Source organism: Falco biarmicus, chromosome 9, assembly GCF_023638135.1.
Source record: "Falco biarmicus isolate bFalBia1 chromosome 9, bFalBia1.pri, whole genome shotgun sequence".
Lineage (NCBI taxonomy): Eukaryota > Metazoa > Chordata > Aves > Falconiformes > Falconidae > Falco > Falco biarmicus.
Genome location: NC_079296.1, coordinates 9,169,113 through 9,190,329, shown reverse-complemented (window position 1 = coordinate 9,190,329; position 21,217 = coordinate 9,169,113). Strand labels below are relative to the sequence as shown.

The 21,217-nt window shown below is 58.0% G+C and overlaps 1 protein-coding gene across 1 annotated transcript in view; it reads left to right on the top strand.

Annotated features, from left to right (window-relative positions):
- RGS3 (regulator of G protein signaling 3) overlaps nt 1-19,100 on the top strand; it is a 69,838-nt gene extending 50,738 nt beyond the window's left edge. The window contains 7 exon segments of the mRNA XM_056352299.1: nt 8,092-8,739; nt 11,999-12,072; nt 15,784-15,885; nt 16,807-16,834; nt 16,836-16,869; nt 17,552-17,718; nt 17,809-19,100. Of these exon segments, the coding sequence (XP_056208274.1) occupies nt 8,092-8,739; nt 11,999-12,072; nt 15,784-15,885; nt 16,807-16,834; nt 16,836-16,869; nt 17,552-17,718; nt 17,809-17,994 (1,239 nt within the window). The 3' untranslated portion in view covers nt 17,995-19,100.
- The last annotated feature ends 2,117 nt before the right edge of the window (nt 19,101-21,217 follow it).

Genomic DNA, 21,217 nt, shown 5'->3' with positions numbered 1-21,217 from the left:
TTTCCTGATGGAGTGACATGGCATGATTGCAGGAGGGTTACGTTTGGCTTTGGAGTCGCTGGTGTTGTTTTTGGTACTGTTTGGGACTCCTCTGTTCTGTGTGTGACTGGCCATGGCCCTGTTGGTGCCAGCTGCAGGCAGAGCTGCTCTGCCACGTCCTGTTCTCTCAGGGGTTGTTTCCTTACTGTGATCTGTGCCGGCAGCAGCGATTGATTCCAGCACCGACATCATGGTCCTGTTATAAGTGATTTTGGGATGAGTCTTTCCCAATGGCTCTGCGGTGAATGAATGCATCAGCTCAGGATCCTGCTATCACCTCCCTCATTCTGCACAGTGGAGAGTGCTCTGCCCCTGCTGATAACACTGCAGAGAGATTCCCCTGCTGATCAGCCTTGTGCCACCCTGGCAGGGAAAGGATGCTGAGGGTTGTGGGCTGAATGCCAATGACAGGATCCCCGCCTTCCTCCCCCTTTCCCACCTCTCTGCTTTTTTTACTGCCGGGGATATTTATGCCCTAGACGTTATCTCACTAGCCTCCAGCACCAAGTCCCACCGCACTCACCCTGTGGAGGCAGGTTACCTCGGTCAATGAGGCTGCAGGCCGTAGCTAGTGCCCAGCTTGGGCAAACTGGTGCTGTATCGTCAAAATGACAGACATGGTGCGGTGTGTGTGTGCAGGTTTGGATGGCGGCTGGGCTCATTCCTGTCTGAAAGGGGCCAGGGACCCCAGGCTGGGGGTGCTCTGAGGCTCAGGGGCAGCTGGGCACCTACAGTGTGGTGACATCCCTGGGCTGTGTGCCCATGTCCCACAGCCCTGCAGCCAGCCAAGTGGCCTTATGAAGGAATCAGGCACAAAACCCATCAGGCCCAGCTCCCTTTGATCGTGCAGGCAGGATAGGTGCTGACCACAGCTGCTGGAGTGGCTGTGCCACGTTGCTGCTGTCGGTGATGGCATCGTGTAGCTGAGTTCAGCTCCATGTTCAGTGAGATTTTATATTTCCTGTACCACTGCAAAGCTGTGGCTACCTGCAAGGTGAAGGAGGCAGCACATTTCCCCTGCTCCACCCCAGAAATATCCATGAGCCTGCAGCTGGCTGGGAGCAGGGGGACATGTGTGTGCCTGAAGTCTGTGCTGGAGAAGAGCCAAGCACAGGCTGGGACCGTGGCAGTGAGACCCATCAGTAAATGATGGCCATGGTGCAGATAACTACTGGCAAATGGCTGTGGCAGCAGCTGTGCGCACACACGCCACTGCGCTCTCCCTGTAGCCATCAGGGCAACTTGCCTGTCTTGGTCAACAAAATGTAATACCAGGAGGAGAAGCATCCAGCCAAGGCAGTCGGGTCCCCAGCTGGTGTGTATGGGGGTGTCAGGAGAGGGCACTGGCCTTTGCAGGAGAGAAGGGCAGATGGTCATGCGTGGGCTGACCCCTGGATGGGGACCGTACTCTAGGTAGGTAGATGCTCCCTATTCCTGCCCATTAGGGTAGAGCCGCTCATAGGGGATTGCAGTGCAGAGGGCAGAGCGCCACGCTGCAGAGCATCTCCCACTTCTTTTCCAGAAAAAGTAGTTTGGGAAAAAATCCAACTGCGAACCTGCAGCAGAGTTTGATTTAACAGGAAGCATCAGAATCGGTCTGTGGCTTGGTGTCACTCGGGGGCAGGAGAAGGGGAGCTGCAACAGCAAATGTGCTGGGTTTCGGTGTGATACATAACTCTTCCTGAAGGCAGAGTGGTTGTCCACATTTATCAGCAGGTAATAGTACCTCCAGGGATTGCTAGCGGAGCTGTAAATAGCACGAGGGGGACGCGGGAGTGGTGTCTGGGAGAGTCTGGGGCGGCTTCAGCTGCCGCTTGAAACGGACATTAATAACTGCAGAGGCAGAGCCAGGCACTGTGCTCGCATCTGCTCAGCCGTGGCTGCGGGCACATGTCGGGGCTGGGGCTGCCGGAGGAGATGCCGCTTGCTTGGCCCCTGCAGCTGGGATGCAACTGGGAGCCCACATTTGGTAGGTTTTGCTTTCAAAGCTGTACCCTTCGCTGGGCAGGATCCGGCCACAGGTTGAGGAAGCAGCACGGTGCCTTCGGGAACACTGATGTCCTTTTAAATGAAAGGCATCTGCTCAGCTCCCTGTGCCGGTCCCCTTGCACCCCTGCGCTGGGCTGTGCCTGCTGCCTCCTGGGGAACCTGTGGCTCCTGCCTGGCTTCATTGCTGCCAGGCTGGGCTTGAAGGGTTGGTAACGGAGAGCATCCAGGGGGAGTGAAGGGGCATTTGTAGCGATGGGGACTTTTTGGGGTTCCCTTGCAAGTCTGGCTCTGTGTACGGCTGTGCCATCCGCGCTGGCTGGCTCTCACTGCCGGAGCAGCATTTCAGGGGGCTGAGAACGTGGGCTTTCTGCTCCAGGACTTTCACAGCTGCCCTCCATTTACTGGCATTTTGGCTGCCCTCCGTTTACTGGTACTGGGGACCAGCCAGCAGCTTCAGCCCTTACCACTGAAATCCAAGCTCTGTGTGTGTTGGTAGCCGTGGTGGGTATGGAGGGCAGCGGCCAGGGGACAGGTTGGGGTCCAGAGCTGGGACAGCCGGGGCAGCTGCGGTTCAGGACTGGCAGCTCGGTGCTGCGGTGGTAGCAAGTCTCGGCTAACTCCAGCTGCTTGGCTAAAGTGTGCGGGGGGGGGGGTGGGGTGGGGGGGTGGAGGGGCAGGGTTGTCCTAGGTTGTTTGCTGACACTTTTGGCAGGTGGTCGCACCAAAACATGGGGTGCAAGCTATGTGTTGGGCTAGCTCTGGACAAGGCTGTTGCCCCCAGTTAAGCGCTGGCTCCTGTTCACCACTGTGTTGCAGGCAGCAGAGCAGCTCTGGGGAGAGGCGCAGTGTGGGCACTGCAGCATCAGGGCTGGGCGCTACCCCGGTCAGGCCCCCTTTGCAGAGCCATCAGTTGGGGGTGACAGTAACGGGGTAGTGGGATTAGTGCAGACAGCTGATACGGGATCATTTCCTCAAGGCAGAGGACGACTTCTCCTTCCAGGGCTCAGAGATGTTTCCAGTACAGGTTTTTTTTGGGTGGTATGAAGTTTTACACCCCCACAGGTGTCTCACTGGAGGCATATATCCACCCTTGCCACCCTGCTCCAATGCATTGTTGGATCTTGCTGTTTGGGTTTATACATCTGCACTTGCATTTGCTGTTACACTAATTGCTTGTATCAATTATTCATCGATTCAGTAATGAAGCAGGGAATGGGTAGAAAACCCTGCTGTGCAATGAGCCCTGGGCTCCAGCCAGCCCCACAGAGCCACCACAGCTCAAGGAGGGCAAGGAGCGGAGCTGCTCGGGGATGGTCCTTGTGAACACTTTCAAAATGACTCCCACGAAAATTTTCTCAAGTTTTGATAGTTCTGCTTTGTGTTTCTGGCTATATTTTCTTCCTCTCAGCCCGATCCTCTGTGCTTTCTTAGTGGCCACTTTTTAAGCCTCAAGGTGACCACCATCCATAGTTTCGTTTATGTGAAATTTAGCATTTCACAGGACAAGTTAGAAGTTCCTGATCTGATGGATCTAGGCACAGTTTGTCCCATGCTAAGAACCAAAACTGTAATTTTTTTCTTCCACTTCAGGAAAACCCTACTTTGAAAACACTGATGTTTCCCTGAGTGATGTAGATGCTGTTTATCCCTGCATCCCGTCTACCCTGGGGAGGGTGTTATCTCTGCACAGGGAACACACTGCCAGTAGTGAAGCTGGCTGCATCCTCCCCGAAATCCCCCTGGAAAGGGACTTGCACTCATTCCCATGGAGTTAGATGCTTTTGGGGACAGGTAAGGCACCTTTGAGCAAAGGTAGATTTAAGGGCAGCCGGAGCCAGAGAGGTTCCTCCATTGGGATGCACGGAGGATGTGGCTGCTGTGGTCTGGGAGAGCCCATGAGAGCAGTATCCAGCAGTATCTCGAGAGGTCCATTAACCCCTCCTGGGATGAGTGTGCAGTCGGAGCAGCGTGTCCTTCACTCTCCTGCTCATCTTGATGTCCAACAGTCTGTTACATGCAGGGACTTTCTTGCTTTTGCCAGTCCCTGATTTTGGCTCAGGAGCTGCCTGGGTAGCAGGGCAGATCTCCCAGGCACATTTAGACTCCTCTTCACCAGTGTTAACGCAAGAGAAAGATGTGCATTGCAAAACCTGAGCATCCACATCGGGAGCCAGGTAAAGGCTGAATTGAATTTTCTTGTGTCCAGGTGTTACCTGAGCCACAGTGGCTCCGTGACTGCGAGGAGCAGAAATAGCTAAATGAGAAACTGAGAGCCTCAAAAAAATCCCTGACCTCCCAGAGCTGGGGATTTAAGGGAATGCCACAGCTCCCCACACTTCTGGCAGCATGAGAGCTGGCAGCACCAGGGGAGACCAGTGCAGGTGTCAGCCCACAGCTGTGCCGTCTCTGTGGCTGGTGTTTTCCCAGCTGGAAGGTCCCGGCTGCGGGCCATCAGAAAGGGCACGTTATTTAAAGAATTGCTGGAGAAGTTGAGGCCACGCTAACAAACCCACATCTGTTCACTGAAATTTGCTCTGCGGGCAAACACGAATGGTTCTGGTTGCTAGCAGCAACTAGAAGAAAACTGATCAGATTACAGATAGAAGAGCAGAGGGTTTGCAGTACTTCTCCCCTGTCTTGGTTTGAAGAAAACTTTTGACTCAGTGAGTGATGCCCAAAGGCAGAGGGAGTCCAGGCAGCAGGTTACAGGTGCAGACACTGAGGATGCTAGAGCAGGCAGGGCAATGTTTGGCTTTTTTGGGATGTGCTGAGGCTTGTTCAATGGGGAAATCAATATTAGGGACTGTATTGCTGTTGCTCTGATCGCAGACCTTGCATCCTCCCTCCCTAAAACTACCCCTGATGATAGCTATCCTGGGGCTTGGAGGCAGCTCTTTCTTCTGCTTTCCCTTCTCCTGCTTGGGACATGCTGCCTTGGCTGCTTAGTCTGAGAGAGAAACTGAAACAGGGAAGTGTGAGGTCCTCCAGGGATGATGTAGTAAAGCCCCCAGGCCTTCCCAGCTCAGGACAGGGGAACCCCGGTGTTGGGAATGGGAAGACCAACATGTTGAGGGCAGGGAGACCCAGGTGTTGAGGATGGGAAGATGCAGATGCTGAGAACAGGGAAACCTGCATACTGAGGATAGGGACACCCAGATGTTGAGAGCAAGGAGACCCAGATGTTGAGAGCAGTAAGAACAAGGTGTTGAGGATGGAGAGGTCCAGATGTTGGCCGCTGGCTCCTGAGCTACTGCTGCTGGCCAAGGACCCATGCTGCAGCGAGACCATGGGATGCTTTGGATGAGTCATTGAGGTGGAGGGACAGCACCTCCCTGCTCAGACAGCATCAGCACCGCCTCCATCTGCTGCCTCCTCCAGCAGCCCCTTGGCCACGATGATGGTGAGAAGGACACCTGGTCACATCCCTGTCCTTGCTGGCCCAAGTCAGCTTGGCGCAGTGAGGTGGCCCTTGGCTTCGTGCTGCTGAAGTCCCTGGTGCCTCCAGCAGCGGTCAGGCTTGTTGGCCGGCTGTGATGGCATTACTGCCACTTTCCTTCCCCGTCTTTCCCTCGCCATCAGCTGACATTTAGCAGAGCTCTAATTTCTGTGAGGACGGGATTTCACAGCCCCGGCGATACTTTCAACCCTAGGTGGAAACCTCGCTCGGTGGTGAGGCTGCTGCTCATGCCCTCCCGTGCCACTGAGGAGCAGCGGAGTCTCTGATTGAATTAGCGCGGGGATTTAATTTAATCCCTAAATGACTCTCATTCTAAAGGAGCCTGTTCATTTCCTTCAAGGGCCTTATCTGATGTGGCCAACCAGCAATATTAAGCAGAAGGACTGGGCAGATAGGGAGCTACTGGGGGCGGCGGGGGAAGGGCTTTGGAGGGAGTGAATTGAGGGCTGCGTGGGTTTGCCCTCTAATTATTTCATGAAATAATGATGACAGTGATTGTAATACATATAAGACATAAACAGCATAATTAAAACGCGCACTGGTGCAAATAGCATCCTCGCACGGCAAGCCTGGAAACATTTCCTTTTTACAAGAAATCACCTTTTGGGGAGTGAAACAGCCTCAAGGATGGGGGAAACCAAGCATTTCCTTTGTGCCTCCCACCAAATCCAGCTGTTTCAGGGATGGGGCAGATGGCACAGATGGCTCTGAGGACATGAAGATCTCTGAATTTTAGTTTTCAGGCTCACTGGGGCAGTTCAGGTGAAGTGAAATCCCTGCCTGTGGTGAGCCAGACTGGGAGGGGGCAGAGCAGCTCCTCTCCGTGCTCACAGGTGTAAAGGGGGCCCTTTTGGGTGATAAAAAAGGACAAGGCGCAGGCAGATATGGGTGAGCTCCTCTGCACACTGCCCAGGAGGCAGCTGGCTGTGGCGCTGAAATCAAGCATCTTTTTGGGAATCCGTCCGGCTTGTTGGACCTGCTAGCTCAGACAGGTGCCTGCAGATGCTGCTGGGTACCGCGTGATCTCTGTGCCATCCTCTCTGTGCAGAGCAGATGGTGCCAAAGCTGGGGCTCAAACACCTCCAGGACATTTCCTGGGGCTGACAGCAGCTTTTGGAGCCTGGCATCTGCCTACAGCTCCCTGGTGATAGCCAGTGGCGGGTTATTACCCGCGTGCAGCAGCTCTGCAGGGTAAGGAGGTGTTGAGCAGCAGGTTGGCTGTCCCAGGGGATAGCTTGCAGGGGTCTGTTGTCACGAGCTGGGACCACTGCAGGGATACAGCCTCTGTCTGCTCCGTTGGGTGCCTCTTCCTGCTGGGGTGTGAGGCTGGATGGGCTGATTCCTGTGGCTGCTGCTCTTTGTGAAGCTGAAGTCAGCTTAATTCATACAGGGGTGGTGGTGGTGTTAACTCCAGCTTTCTGGTTGCCATTGGGCTCGTGAAAATGCTTGGATATTAATTGGGGATATGGTGACATTTTTTTCTGGGTGACTTGTTACCCAGGGCTGGTCCTGTATAGTAACCCCTGCCCCAGCCCTGCAGGGTCTGCATAGGTGGAAGCTGCTTCCTGGAGGGAGGATTTTTCTCTCCTTTGGTCCTTCTCCCCTACTGAGCTGTTTTTTGCCCTTTGGCTTAGATGGGCTCCATGCAAAAGGAAAATCACATGGAAAAGAGGACCCAGCTCTGGCAAGGGGGGCTTATTGCAGGCTCCCCCTGCTCATGAAAAAAATGGAGGTTTTTTCCCTTGAATTACTTACTCCTGGCTTTTCCCTTTGAAAGGGCAGAGCTTGCTTGGGTCTTTCCCAGCTGCAGAGGAAAGCTGCAAAAAATAACCCTGAAAGCTTAGAAGACTGAAAGGGGCTGGTAGGAGTAGTTGTGGTTTTGCAGGGCACAGGGGGGTGGCTGTGGGGAGCCCCACGGCTGCGGCACCCAGTCAGGGAGGCTGAGGTGCTCGTGGCTGCAGCCAGGCTCAGCCTGGGCAATCTGCAGATGAGCAGAGCCCAGCGCTTCCCTTCGGCATTTAATAGCGCGGTGCAGGAGGGGCTGGAGCTGCCGGATGAGAGCTGCTGGTTTTCTCTGCTGCCCTGCCAACCCTGGGGAAGATCTCTGCAGGGCTGAGCCCCCCTGGCTGCTCCCAGGGGGACAGTGGAGCCACAGGGGTAAGGATGATGTTACCGGCTCTGCCTCTGCAGCTGGAGCCGAGCCTGTCTGCACCAGCTGTGCTGTGGGGCTGAGCCACCCACCACCGGCCCCCTGGTTTCTCCAAACCCACCGGTGCTGCTGGTGCTGGGGGTGGGAGCTGGGTGGCCTCATCCCACTCCTGCCCTATAGCCACCAGTTTGCTGCTAGTGGGGAAACCTGGTCCTCCAGGAATCAGGACCAGGACTGGGTGCTGTGGGGGTGATGAGCAAACTGCCATCACTGGGAGACATGAGGACAATGCTGTCCCACCCCAGCGGAGCACTGTTAGGGCTGTACAAGTTGGTGCCAGCCTTGTGTTAGGGTTGGGGTGTGGGGGGTTAGGAGTGGAAAGGCTCCCCAGGAAGGTGGCCTGTGAGAGATTTGGGGTTCTTCTGCCTTCATCCTTCTTTATCTTCTCTCTGGGCAGATGCTGGAGACGGACGCTGAGAAGCCTGGGCAGATGCACTCAGAGGACGGGAAGGCAGCAGTAGGTGATGCTCCTCCAGCCGCAGAGGCACCAGCACCGGCTGAGCCCTGGGATACTCTGGGAGCCACCCAGGGTCCTCTGCTGGCCAAAAAGCAGCCAGTGACCACCGAGAAGGGAGAGGAGCAGCCCAGCTCCCTGCCAGCCTTTGTCATCCCTGAGCTGCGACTCGACAGCACCTTCAGCCACAGCGTGGTGGGTATGGCTGGCAGCACCACAGATGGTGAGGATGATGAGGAAGATGATGATGAGGAAGATGAGGATGAGGAGGATGAGGAGGAGGACAGCACTGAGCACTACTTAGAGAGGAACGAGGCAAAGCGCAGCAGCATGATTGAGACATCGGGCTGTCAGCCCGTCTACACGCTGAGCGTGCAGAGCTCACTGCGGCGCCGGACCCACAGTGAGGGCAGCTTGCTGCAGGAGGCCAAGAGCCACTGCTTCACCTCTGACACCACCCTCAACTGCTCGGACAGCCAGGGCACCAAGGGCCACTGGGCCCTGCCTTCCCCCAGGACCCTCAAGAAAGAGCTTGTCAAAAACGGTGGCTCCATCCATCAGCTCACCCTGCTGTTTTTGGGGCAGAGGAAGGTATGTGAGCCGGCGCTGGTCTGTGGGCATCTGGCTTCTGCTTGGCTGTGGTGTTGGGGGAGCTCCTGGGGTGAAGTTGCCCTGACACGTGGCCCCTCTCTCCATGGCCATGGCAAAGCTGGCACCTGAGGGGCCAGGAAGGTCCTTGTCACTGGCACTGAGCCCTGGGAGATGCTTAGCAGCCAGGGGTTGTCACCCAGAGCCAGTGTGCTGGTGCTGCAGGTGGGCATCTCCCACCAGTGTGTCCAGACCCTGTGGGATGCCATATCCTGGAGAGCTACTGTCTGCTGGATGGGTGGAGGCAGAGGTGCACCCAGGTGTCTGCGCTTGCAAAGAGCTGTTTGCAGCGGCAGGGACAGGAGAAAGCCAGGCTCTAGTGACAAAGAGTCCCCAATGACCTCGGGGATGCCAGGAGCAGTGTGGCTTTCTGCCCTGGCCAGCCTCCTGCAGGGCTCTGACCGTTGCAGAGGGCCTGTCTCAGAAGAAGGTTAAGGTTAGCAGCGATTTCTGACTCTGACATGCAGAAAGGGGGAGCAGTGGGGGGCTGTGCAGCAGGGGCTCTGCGGGGGGCTGGCCTGCGCTCACAAGCCCAGCAGCCTGGGGTGCTCCCCGTGCCCCCCGGCACAGAGCTTGGTTTGGCTGTACTTTAGCAGGAAACAATGTGCCATTGCAAAGGTAGTGCCTGAGCAGTGCTGCTCGCCCTGTCCGCCCCTGGTGAAGCCTGGCTGGGTGCTGAGCGCGGCTGCCTGCCTTCCTGTCCTGCGGTGCTGGCCCAGCACCCTGCTCTGCCCGACCAGGCTTGCTCTCTGCCAGTGGCTGTGGGTACTGCTCTACTCAGGGCTGTATTGCTTGGCTCAGGACCTCGTTGCATTGCTCAGGGTCATGTTGCGCAGCTCAGGACCTCGTTGCATGGCTCAGGACCATGTCATGCTGCTCGAGACCACCTTGCAGAGCGCAGGACCACATTACACGCTGCTCCGTGGCCGCTGGCTCCTTGGCAGAGGAGGCTGGTACAGAGCCCTGCATGCCACCAAGCATGGCAGCATGATGGGATTAAACCCATGGTGGGTTCAAGCCTCTTCCTGCCAGACTTCTGCCGCTTGAAAAGCCACCTCTGATGCTGTTCCCTGGAGCATTTCTGGGCTCAGAGTCCCCAGCCGACTGGTCAGAGCCCTTACAAGTCTGACAGGCTGGTCAGATGGGGCTGCTGTGCAGGAGGCTTTGCTGTGCAAACTCTTGTGGAGGCTGATGCCAGCAGTTGTGGGCTGGGGGGTTCAGACCTGCTCCCAGATCCTATCAAGAATGGACACCTGCACAGCCCGGTGCAGATGCAAGGGGGGTGGTGGCTGTGTAAGTGCCTGGTGAGAGTGTCCCGTTAAGGCTGCCAGTGATGAGTCTCCTGGAAAGAAGTTTCACAGTGCCGCTGTGCGTGCAGCCTGGGAGCTGATGGGGCTGGATGTTTTTCAGCAGAGGTAAACTGAGCTCCTCCTGGATTAAACTGCACTGGTGTAGATGAGACTGGGGTTTTTTTGGAGCAGGGACCGGATCGGCCTGTGTTGGCAGCAAGGGCAGCGTGGCTGCTGGACCTCCCGATGCTCCCACTTCCAGCTCTGTCTGGCCGGTGCCTTAACCCCTGCCCCTGTGCCCTCCTGGGGCAGCCCCTGCCTGCTCCCATTGCCCTGCCTCTCTGGCTGCCTGCGGAGGGACCCAGGCTGCCTGGCAGCTGCAGCAGGCAGGGCAGCTGGGCATGGTGCCGGGCCACCACGTGTGTGGTGTTTTGGGCCACTGCCATCCCCCAGCCTACGCTTTGGAGGGACTTTTATTGGGCTGTACCTTTGGACTAGTTTGATGAAACCCTCCCGGATTTCTGGGGCAGGACACTGATGTACAATTCCCCTACGGATCCCCTCCGGCAGCAGCACCGAGCTGCCAAGCACTGATGCTACCTGCACCCAATGGCCCTGGCGGCATCGCCCCAGCATCCATCAGGGTGCTTGTTGCTTTTTTTTCTTCTCTAGGAGCATTTCAGAGGGGCTCATTTCGTTGGCCCTTTTAACACCGTCGTGCCCAGTGTGCCTCCCTGCTCCCCTCCTTCCCTTGGCTGGGCTGGGAGGTGGTTGTTTTAAGAGCATATTGTGACCGGGACTGCTGGGAGTCCTCGGACAAGCTCCGCTGCTGCCTTTTGTCCCCGAGCGCAGCGGAGCCTCTCTGGACAATGGCAGGAAACGTGCTCCGGCTGCGTGTCGCCCCGGCCAGCCCGCCTGCCGGGGCCCTATCTAGCTGGGGAAGGTGCTTTGCAAGGGATGCATTGTTTGGGGCTGATAAACTCCGGAAACCTGGGTGCAGAATGGAAGGAAGTGTCAAAAACCTCGAGCCCAGGTCTGCGGGGCTCTGCAGCGGGTTCCCACGGCACGGCCGCGGGGCGGCGATCCTGGGAAGTGGCCTGCAGCCCCCAGCAGCACCAGGCTGAGCTCGGTGCGTGGTCAAGCTGGCTGTGGGGCTGGCTGCGAGCATCTTCCAGTCTCGTTCAGTAATGGAAGAATTACTAAAGCCCCTGAGCTATGGTGGTCTCAGGGGTCCCCACACCTGGCCCCAGGCTTTGTGGCTCTCAGGCTGCACTGGTGCTGCTCTGAGCTCATGGTGGATCCAAGGTCCCCTTGGTTTGCCCAGGCTGCCCAAGGGAGGTGGTCAGGGAGTGGATCCCCCTGTGTGTTCCTCAAACTTGAAAGCTGCCGTGATATGATTCAGTCATGGCTGAACTGCTCTGACTTTTCCTGCCTGGGGACTGCTGGGGAACCCCTGATTGATTTTGGTTGCCCAGCCTGGTTCTGGGGGGACAAGGTACGCCGCAGGCTGGGGAGGAGTCCCTGTGCCCACTCAAGGCAGCAGGAATAGGAGCAACAGGAATGGGGATGCGGGTGTCCTCCCTGTGGGAGGTACCACTGTCAGTCAGCACCTTGAACCTGGAGGGGTACCTGGGCCACCAGCCGTGCCATCTCCTGAGATGCTCCAGGAAGGTGGCATAGGATGGGTGGGGGGAGTCAGGGTCCCATGCCAGAGCAGGTAGGAGCTTGTCCCATTGCATTGCTGCAGCCAGCCGTGATTGTGGGGAAGGAGCCCTGTGGATGCCATGGCTCTGGGCTGTGTGGGTGCGGGGACCACAGGGGATGCTGGCATTGCTGCTTGGTGACGCTCAGAGTGCCACTGTGGGCAGGCACTGGCATGATGATGCAGACACTGTTTTTCTGTTCCCCCCTAGCTGAGTGGAGCCGACCCTGAATGCAGCTGTGATGAAGGGGATGAGACCTCCCGCAAGAAACGGAGCAGGAACCTGTAAGTGTCACATCGTGGTGGCATCAGAGTGTACCAGGGCTGTTTGCTGTGACCAAGCACCTTGGCTGTACTCTGCTTGTCCAGGCAGCTCTTAGGGTCCCCCTGTCTTGTTCCCCCAAGCTTTTCTGGGAATAAAGCAGCAAAGACACACGTGAACTAAGGTCTCACTTCAGATGGGGAGTCAGGATTTTCAGGAAGGAGGGTGGGAGGTGGGCTGGGGGCTTTGCACAACCCAGCTGGGAGCAGCCCCCTGCTTACCTTGCTTTGACGGATGAGGAGAAGGATCTGGCTCTTGCCGGTGGTGTGGGGAAAAGGGCTTCCCCAGTGCCAGCAGAGCTCTGCTCCGGAGGTGCTGGGTTCAGGGAGAGGACATGCAAGCCATGAAACACGAGCTGGGGGCCTCCTTCCCACTGGCCCCATGCCGGCAGGAGGGATGGGGAGGTTTCCCACCACGGGACAGGCTCCAGCCCTTTGCAGCATGTTGCAGCATGCGGGCAGCGTGGTGGGAGCACTGAGTGCGGGGACTGCTGAGTGATGCTCGCAGACCCTCTTCCTCTCCCGGTAAGGCTTTGGGGGTGCCAAAAAAGTGGGTCTGGGCAAGGACGAGGCAGCCGTGGCCTTTGCTTCCAATAAGCCCAGCTGCAGCTGCAAGGATGTTTTGGAATGAACCGCCTCCAGTTTTGCACGGCAGGATCCGGCCAGGTGTCAGGGCCACAGGGATGCCCAGGGCTGGCTCTTTCCCCACTCCACGTGGCTCGGGGCAGGTGACAAAGTCACACGTGGTTTGAGCCGCTCAGGGTGTGCGAGGGGCTGAGTGCAGCTACTAAGTGCACAGGCTGGACGGCTTCGCTGCCGGTGTTGCCTGCCAGCGAGCGGCACTGTTGCCCTGCGTGCTTCCTAGCTGCAGCTGGTTATTTTTAGCTCTTTTTGTAAATCCCCCCCCTCCTCTCAACACTTGAAATTAAAATTAATCCCTTGCAGTCTGCAGCAGGGACGTTCCCCCCATCCGCGTGTGCCTGCTGCAGCGCTGAGCCAGGGGAATCGGGCAGGCGGTGGGAGGCTCAGCTCAGCGGGGTCAGGGGCGGTTGCAGAGGGTTTGCTCCTCACCTTGAGGCAGCGGCGGATGCTCTGGGGAGCCTCTTGGCATCGCACGGGCCGGCTATTGGCTGCGCAGCCTGGTTGCCAGCTGTCTGCGGGGAGTATTTATGGTGCAAGTGGCTGGGGTTTGGCACTCGCCTCCCCTCCCGGCACCGGCACGCTCTGCCGGCGCTCCCCGATGTACCGCGCAATGGTGGACTTTTCCGAAAAATACCTGGAAAGGTAGGACTGCAGCACCCTGCGAGGAAGGGTGATGTGCTTTGCAGGGGACGGTTTGGAAGCAGCACAGGGTGATGGTGCTGGACGTGGCCTCATGGCCATGCCGGGGTGCTGGGAGCAGATCACTTTATAGGGGCAGCTTTGGACAGAAACCAGCAATTTTTTATGAAAAAAACCATTTATGAATATTTTTGCTGTGGCATTTCATACTGCAGATTGGCTGTAGCTTGAGGCTGTGCGTGCCTGTGGCTGCTGCAGTCCGGTTTCATGCTGCTTGCTATTTATTTGCAAGCATGTGCAAGAGAAGCAGCAGGTTTTAAGTTGGGGAACTTCCTTAGGTGGTGCTTGCTGGCATATTAACAGCTGGCAAATCTGCCCATGAGCCGCGGTCACCTGCAAGCCCCAGAGCCTGCTGTGTGGCAGGGCTACCCACTGCAGCTGGCTGGGGTGTGGATGGCTGGGCGGCTGGAGGCCGCCCACGCGTGCTGGAGGCACACACAAGGTCTTCTCAGTGCTTTGAAAGCCCCACTGGGCACCGAGCTGCGGCGGCTGCCTTGCTAAACTGGGAACACTGTTAAAATTGTTGCTGGGGGCTGTGTGGGATGGCCCGTCCCGTGTGGCGGCTGGTCCTCGGCTGCCGGCATCGCTGGCAGTGCGGTAATGGGAGGCAGATGGTGTTTGGAGTGTGAGGCTCTGTGTTTGGATCCGCTTTTCCCACATTAGCACTGAGCCAGTGCCTGGCAGCTGGCAGCAGCGGGACGCGTGTCCTGCTGGGACCGCAGCCCAGATGATGCGAAGGCATCAAAACTGTCTGTGCCCGCCGTGAGGGCACGGACAGCACCAGGGACTAGAGGGGTGATTGCCCCCTAAAATCCTTCCATGAGTTGGGGTGCTCAGCACCTTGCGGGACTGAGCCCTGGGGTTGTCGCGACTATTTTTTTGTCCCAGGGGATTGCTGTATTTTACCCTCCTGGGACTGGAGAGAGATGTGGGTCTAGGTAGGATCACTTGGGGTGGGGTGCACCCTTGCCTGGAATCCCTCCTGTGCCCCTGGTGTCCCTAGTCAGCCCTGGGCATGGCTTGGCCAGGCAGAGGTGGCTCCTCTGAGCATCCTTGCATAGACCCACTGGTGTGGGACCCGGGGGGGGGCTGCAGGTGGTGGCCTGGCCATGCCACCCTGGGGCCCCATCTCCGGCCTTGGTGTAGGATGAGCATCCTGTTCCACCCTGCGTGTCCCCTACACCCTTCTGTGCCCTGGTGTCATGCAGAGGCTGTGCCACGAGGGGACAGCATCGTCCGTGCCTGTCCTCATCCTTCACCTCTTCCACCTCCTGCTCCCCTGCCTTGGCCCCTGGGAAGCCCTCGCAGGGCCAGGCTGGGGCTGGGCTGGGGGTCTCATGTTCCCATGGCACTTGCCAAAAATCTTTGTCCCACTTTGGCCTGGTGGCAGTTTCCTGGGGGAACTGGGAGCCTTGTGTCCGGGTGTATGTCAGTCTGTCTGTCCAGGGACAGTGGAGCGGGGACCTGTGCAGGGGGACAGTATGGGGTGTCTGTTCCCCCAGCGCCCCTTGGTGCCACGGGCTGCCGGCCCCAACCGTCCCTGTGTGGAGATGTCCCCGTGGCCATGCCCATCCCGTGCCAGCACTGGAAAAGTGTGAGCATCAGTGGGTCGCACGTGGGCTCCCAGCCCTGTCCCCGCAGCAGCGGCCACACGGTGAAGCACCGCTGTCCCCGCTGTTCCCAAGCACAGCCCCACCGCTGGCCTCACTGCCTTCCCTGGGACGCCTGCGCTCTATAAATAGCCCTCGTAAATCCCTGCCGTGATTATTTTCCCCGCCGTCTCTTGAAAGGCCCCACTATCCACCCTCGGTGCTGATTTTTCCACCTTTCCTTGAGTTTCCCCAGCAACGGCAGAGCCGTCCGAAATAGCAGCGGGCTGACACAGCCCTTGCTCACATGCGTCTCCTTCACCCCACGCTGCATTTAAAGCTCCTTCGAGCTGCGCCCTCCCACTTCCGTGCTGGCCACGCCGGGCGGGAGCGTGGCACGGAGCCGGCGTCAGAGCAGGAGCGTGGCACGGAGCCGGCGTCAGAGCACCCGAGCGTCTGGCTGCGCCGGTTGCGCCGGTCGCCGCTGCAGAGGCCATCCCAGCAGCCATGCCCTTTTTCCGTGACCTTTCCAAACCCCAGCCGCTGGAGTTTCACGCGGAGATGCTGCTGGGCATGCAGAGACCCCACAACGGCAGCCTGCAGCGCCGGCACACCATGAAGGAGTAGGTGGTGGGCACGGGGCAGCGGGCGAAGTGCGGGAGGAGGCTGCCAGCGGGCCCCCTCCTGGGTGCTGGCTGTTCCCCCGGCCCCTTGCCCGCCTGCTAAAACTTGCTCTTCCCTCTAGAGCCAAGGACATGAAGAACCGGCTGGGGATTTTTCGGAGACGAAACGAGTCCCCAGGGGCCAACCCCTCCGGCAAGCTGGACAAAGTGCTCAAATCACTCAAGTAGGTGCTGCAAGCGGGTGACGGGGGGATCAGGGGCCGTGGGGGCTTGGGGGCGAGCTGTGGTCGGGCTGAGCATCACCTCCAGGGAGGCTGGGGTCACCCTGTTTGGGGGAGCTGGGGACAAACACCTTTTGTATCCAGAGGAGCTTTAAAAACATTTGTTGGCTGAAAACTCCCCACCCAGGTGGGCTGGAGGTCTGTGCCCAGGAGGCAGCACGGTGGTGGCTTGGGCTGGAAATTTCCCTGACGGCTGCTTTCTCTCAGTGCCTGTGCATGAAACTTTAACTGGCCAGAGGATGGTTTGAAAAACCGCTTTGCTCTGGAGGTGCTCCAGCAGCCGGAGATGAGCCCTCCCTACTCTTGCCCCTGGCAGCTTCTCCATCTGTTTGAATGGGGCGGCTGAATTCCCCACTGTCCCACAGCCTCCTGGGCATTGCCCGGAGCTTTTCCAATTTTTGCTCAGACACCCCAAGTGGCACAGCTGCCCGCACAGACCTCCTTACATTGTATTTTCTTCCTGGCAGTCTAAAAGCAGAGGTTTCCTTCCAGCAGAGCCACTGCAGTCCTGCCTGGTGCAGAGCCTGGCTCTTCCCGGAGATGCGCTGGCAGTGCTGGTGCCGGTGTGGGAGCGGGGGCCAGCCCCGCTGGGGCACACGGCGTTGCTTTATCGGGGCACTCAGTGTTGCTTTATCGGGGCACTCAGTGTTGCTTTATCGGGGCACTCAGTGTTGCTTTATCGGGGCACACAGCATTGCTTTATCGGGGCACATAGCATTACTTTATCGGGCACACAGCACTGCTTTATCGGGCACACAGCACTGCTTTATCAGCTGGAGATGTTTTGCTTGTGCTGCGTCGCGGCAGGCGGTGAGCGCGGCTTTTGAAGCTTCACTTTGCCAACACACTCTCCTTCCCCTGCAGGCCCACTCCCGAGGAAGCTCTCAAGTGGGGGGGACTCCCTGGAGAAGCTGCTGCTGCACAAATGTGAGTGTTTGCCTGTTTCTTCTGCCTGTTTGCTGCTGGGGGAATAACCAGATGCACGCATGGATAAAGCTGGGATTTCCTCTCTTAATCCCTTCCGGTGTTTGGGGGTAGACAAAGAGAAATGAGGCGGCTCCTTGCCTGCACCACTCTGCTGCTGCCTGGCCCAGGGTGGGATTTTGTGATAGTGGCCAGGGAGAGCTGCAGCTTGGGGGTGCAGCCCCCCTCCGTCTTGGTGGGGGCAAAGGCAGTGATTTGTGTCTGTGCCCGATTCGGAGCTGTGCAGTGGGTCCGTGGAGCAGGAGCTGCTTTAAACCATTCCCCTTCTCGCGTATCACAGCTGGGGTACCTGGCATCGTGGTCATGTCCTGCACTCAGCCGCACAGGGATGGCCGGCGGTCCTGTCCCCATTGCTGCCCCCACTCCAAGCTCAGCCTTCCCCTTGGCTCTCTGTGCATGTAGCCGGGCTGAGGACCGTGGATTCAGCGCATGGATGGTTTGTGTTGCCACGCTTGGCCCAACAGTGCCATTGCTGCCTGCTTTGCACCAGGGCTCACAAGGGGTTTTAGGGGACGGTGCAGGGAGGTGGTTTGGGTTGCAGCTTTGCCAGGTTGCTGGGCTGAGGGTCCTGTGGGGCCATCCCCTGCTGTGAGCCGTGAGTAGAGACGTGTCTCTGTCCCCACAGACGGGCTCGCTGCCTTCAGGGCCTTCCTGCGCACTGAGTTCAGCGAGGAGAACCTGGAGTTCTGGCTGGCCTGTGAGGAGTTCAAGAAGATCAAATCCCAGTCCAAGATGGTCTCCAAGGCCAAGAAGATCTTTGCTGAGTACATCGCCATCCAGTCCTGCAAGGAGGTGAGGTCTGGGGGCTGCGCTGGCGTTTGGCTCCAGGGCACGGTGGCTGCCTGGGGAGCTGCTCACCAGCGCTGGTGTCTCTGCCTGCAGGTCAACCTGGACTCCTACACGCGGGAGCACACCAAGGAGAACCTGCAGAACATCACCCGCAGCTGCTTCGACCTCGCACAGAAGAGGATTTACGGGCTCATGGAGAAGGACTCGTACCCCCGCTTCCTCCGCTCTGACTTGTACTTGGACATAATTAACCAGAAGAAGGCCAGCTCCCCACTGTAGACCCAAGAACTCTCTCGGGGCAGGCTGGGAGCTGTGTGTTTACATGAAATCGGGCGACAGAGGCCTTCCCGGGGGACGGCGGGAGCGTGCCTTCCCGCTGCCGTTCGTGCCCCCAAGCCATATTCCTGCAGCGGACGGTGCGGGGCAACTGAAGGCACCAAGCATGAGGCCGAGGGGACCAACAGGCCAAGCAGTCTGGTACTGCTCCATCGCCCCATTTCACCATCGCTGGTACGATGCCTTCGGGGTGACTCCGGCATGGATTTTATCCAGGAGGGAAGCTCCCACAAGACTACTGTGAAGCATGCGCCCGAGCTGCGAGCATTGCTGGAAGGTGACGAGTGATCCCGACTCGGCGAGGAGGAGGAGGACTTTTGTACAGGGCTCCGGCAAGGGGACAACAGCACCGGCATGAACATTGTCCCTGGATAAAAGACTTCTGAACTGGACTGGCCCCACGATGCTGCTGTGCTTCCCTGTGCCGGCGATGCCTCCCGGCTCCCCCGAAGCAGCTATCTCGCAGGAGCCTGGTATTCCCTTCGCTCGTGGCAGGTCCCCCCGGGAGCAGCGAAAGCCGGGTTCTTCCCCTGCGCTGGAGGTGTGCAAGCCGACCACCTCCTGCTCCCACCCCTGGTTTATTTATTGACCTCCTATAGCTGGACGCATTGCTGTGTAATAGGAAATCCTCGTGTCCTTTCCCATTCTGAAATTACAAGTGCAATATTTGTGTGTGTCGCGGCGGAGTTCTCCGGTGGAGTGGATGACTTTTTTTCCCCGAGTGCGTACAACATTTTCTAAGTTAGCAGGTTTTATCTGACAAAACGCATTCCCTAGCAGCGGGCCGCTGGGGGAGCCTGGGTGTATATATCGTGCCCTGACGACAGAGGGTTTGGTGATGGAGAAAAGCAGCTCTGTGAATCAGAGGCTCTCCTTACTCTGGATAACAATACGGTGTTTTGAGAAGCGGGGGTTACCGCTGAACCTGGCAGAGCTGGACGGACTGCCTGCCTCCAGGCACCCAGTTTACAGTGCGAAGCATCTCTGCAGCTAGCAAAAATACATTGTCATGGTCATAGGTAAATAAAAGGAGAATATAATTTCTTGTAGCTGCCTTTTCTTCGTGGCATGTTTCTCAGGACTGGTGCAGCCGGGCATCCCCTGCTTCACCGGGGAGCGTAAAATCCTGTTACTGCATGGCTAAAGATGGGAAAATCTGGTTCCATGAATTTCTGAGCTGTTTTTTTATGACGGAGCAGCTGCCAGATGCTCCTGAGACCAGGCTCGGGTGTAGCCCTGCAGGAACACAGAAAGTTTTGCCCAAAACGAGACTGTTCCCAGGGACAGCGTTCCCTGTTTAAACACAGCAGGGCTTCTGAACGTGGAAATGCCCAGAAACATAAATGACCTAGTGTAGCTGCAGGTCCCTCTGGGGACACACCAAAAGAAGCAAGAAAAAGCCCAACAGTGCTATTTCAGGTCCCAGCTGCATGGCTTGGCAGGGCTGCTCCTCCCCAGCAAGGGCAGCACCGTGACAGCTCTGGTGTGTGATGAAAATGTTTTGTAGAGGTCGTTCATGGTGTGTTTGGTAGCTGGAATGTCTTGTGCCAGTCACCTGCTTGTGGTGGGCCTCAGATGGCTCAGAGATGTGCTCGCGGTGTCACGGGGCCGCACTGGGCCCCAGGGGTGGTGTGGTGCTGAGGTGCTGCTGGTGATGCCGAGGGATGGAGGTGGTGTGGCTGCCCCAGCGATCCCACCCGGGCACAGCTCTCCCTGGCGGATGCAGTCGCTTCTGGGGAACTGTCTGTGTTTCCCTCTTTAAACAACCAGCAGGTGATGTCCAGTTGGGGAAACTGAGGCAGGGCTGAGGGGACCCCTCAGGGGTTGGCTGGAGGCAGCAGGGTTGGTGGGACGTCTGTGTGGCTCTCCGGGGGATGCTTTTGGACCGCTGGGACCTGACGGGTGGGCGCAGCCTCCCTGTGAGTGCTGCCACGGTTGCCCCAGCTGGCTTCTCCAAGCCAGACCCCCCTCTTTCTCCTGGCATTGCTGAGAGCCTTCATCTCTCCTTCCCAGCCGGGAGGGTTTCCCTTCATTTCCCTTCCCTCGGCAGGTTTTCTTGCACTTCCCCCCCTCTCTCCATCACCTGCACGCTCTTGACTCCCCTCACTCGGTCCCAAGCCATCAGTGTTAGGAAACTCAGGGCAGGATCACTTTGTTATCCCCCGACTTCTCTGTGTCCCTGGGCTCCTGGGGCAGCATGTGGGGGACTCGACTGGGGGGGGCCTCCATGGGCGTGGGGCAGCTTGGTACCTGCCGTTACCTTCTCTCCAGCAGGTCCAGCAAGCCCTCCCGTGGCCCGTGGTGATGCCCAGGATATCCCACCACACAGCCACGCCTGATTTCAAGCCTGTAACCTGCCTTGGTTATGTGGATTACCCGAGCCCACCCGGCAGGGCAGGCGGCAAGGGCTGGAGCTCCTGTGGGACGTGTGGTGCCGGAACCTGGTGCACGACTTTGAATAAACAGCATCGACCTGCCTGCAGACAGTCCCTGCAGGGGACAGAGGCACCGGTGCGTGCAAAAGGTGGAGAAATGGGGACCCAGGGTGACCCCCTTCCTGGAGAAAATGGAAATAGCCCTGCGTGAGCGGCAGAAATTTGGTTATTGCTGTAACAGAATTTATTGCCCGCCAGGTTAGCGTGAGTCACTCTGCAAACACCATCCCCGCGCGCTTGCGAGGCGCTTGGTTTCTAGGAGAGGCAGGGCTGGAGTGGGAAGTGGAAATGCTGGATGCCTGTCCCGTGTTTTCCCAGGACGGCCGGTGGCCTCTGCAGCAGGACAGGTCTCATCACAGGCTCTGCAGTGACACCAAAGCCACAGCTTTGTCCCCTCCACGCTGTAGCAGAGGAGCTGTGCCATCTGCTCCAAGACTTTGGGCCTCAGAGTGAAGGGTATGAGCAATGTGGAGAATATGGATGGGAACTGGATGGGGGGATGGTCAGCTTATGGAGGGGATTTGCTCTGGGGGGACGCTGGTGGGGATGGAGATACGGCCCCACTGCCCTCAGCAGCTCCTTTTCCAGTGGGATTAGGAGCCTGGGAGCTGCTGAGGCTGTTGGGGGGGCCGCTGAGCTTACAACACAAGCAGAAGGGGGACAGAAACATCCTTATCTAGCACAAAATAAGATGTCCAGGACAAAACCCAATCAGGCTGCAAGGGATGCAA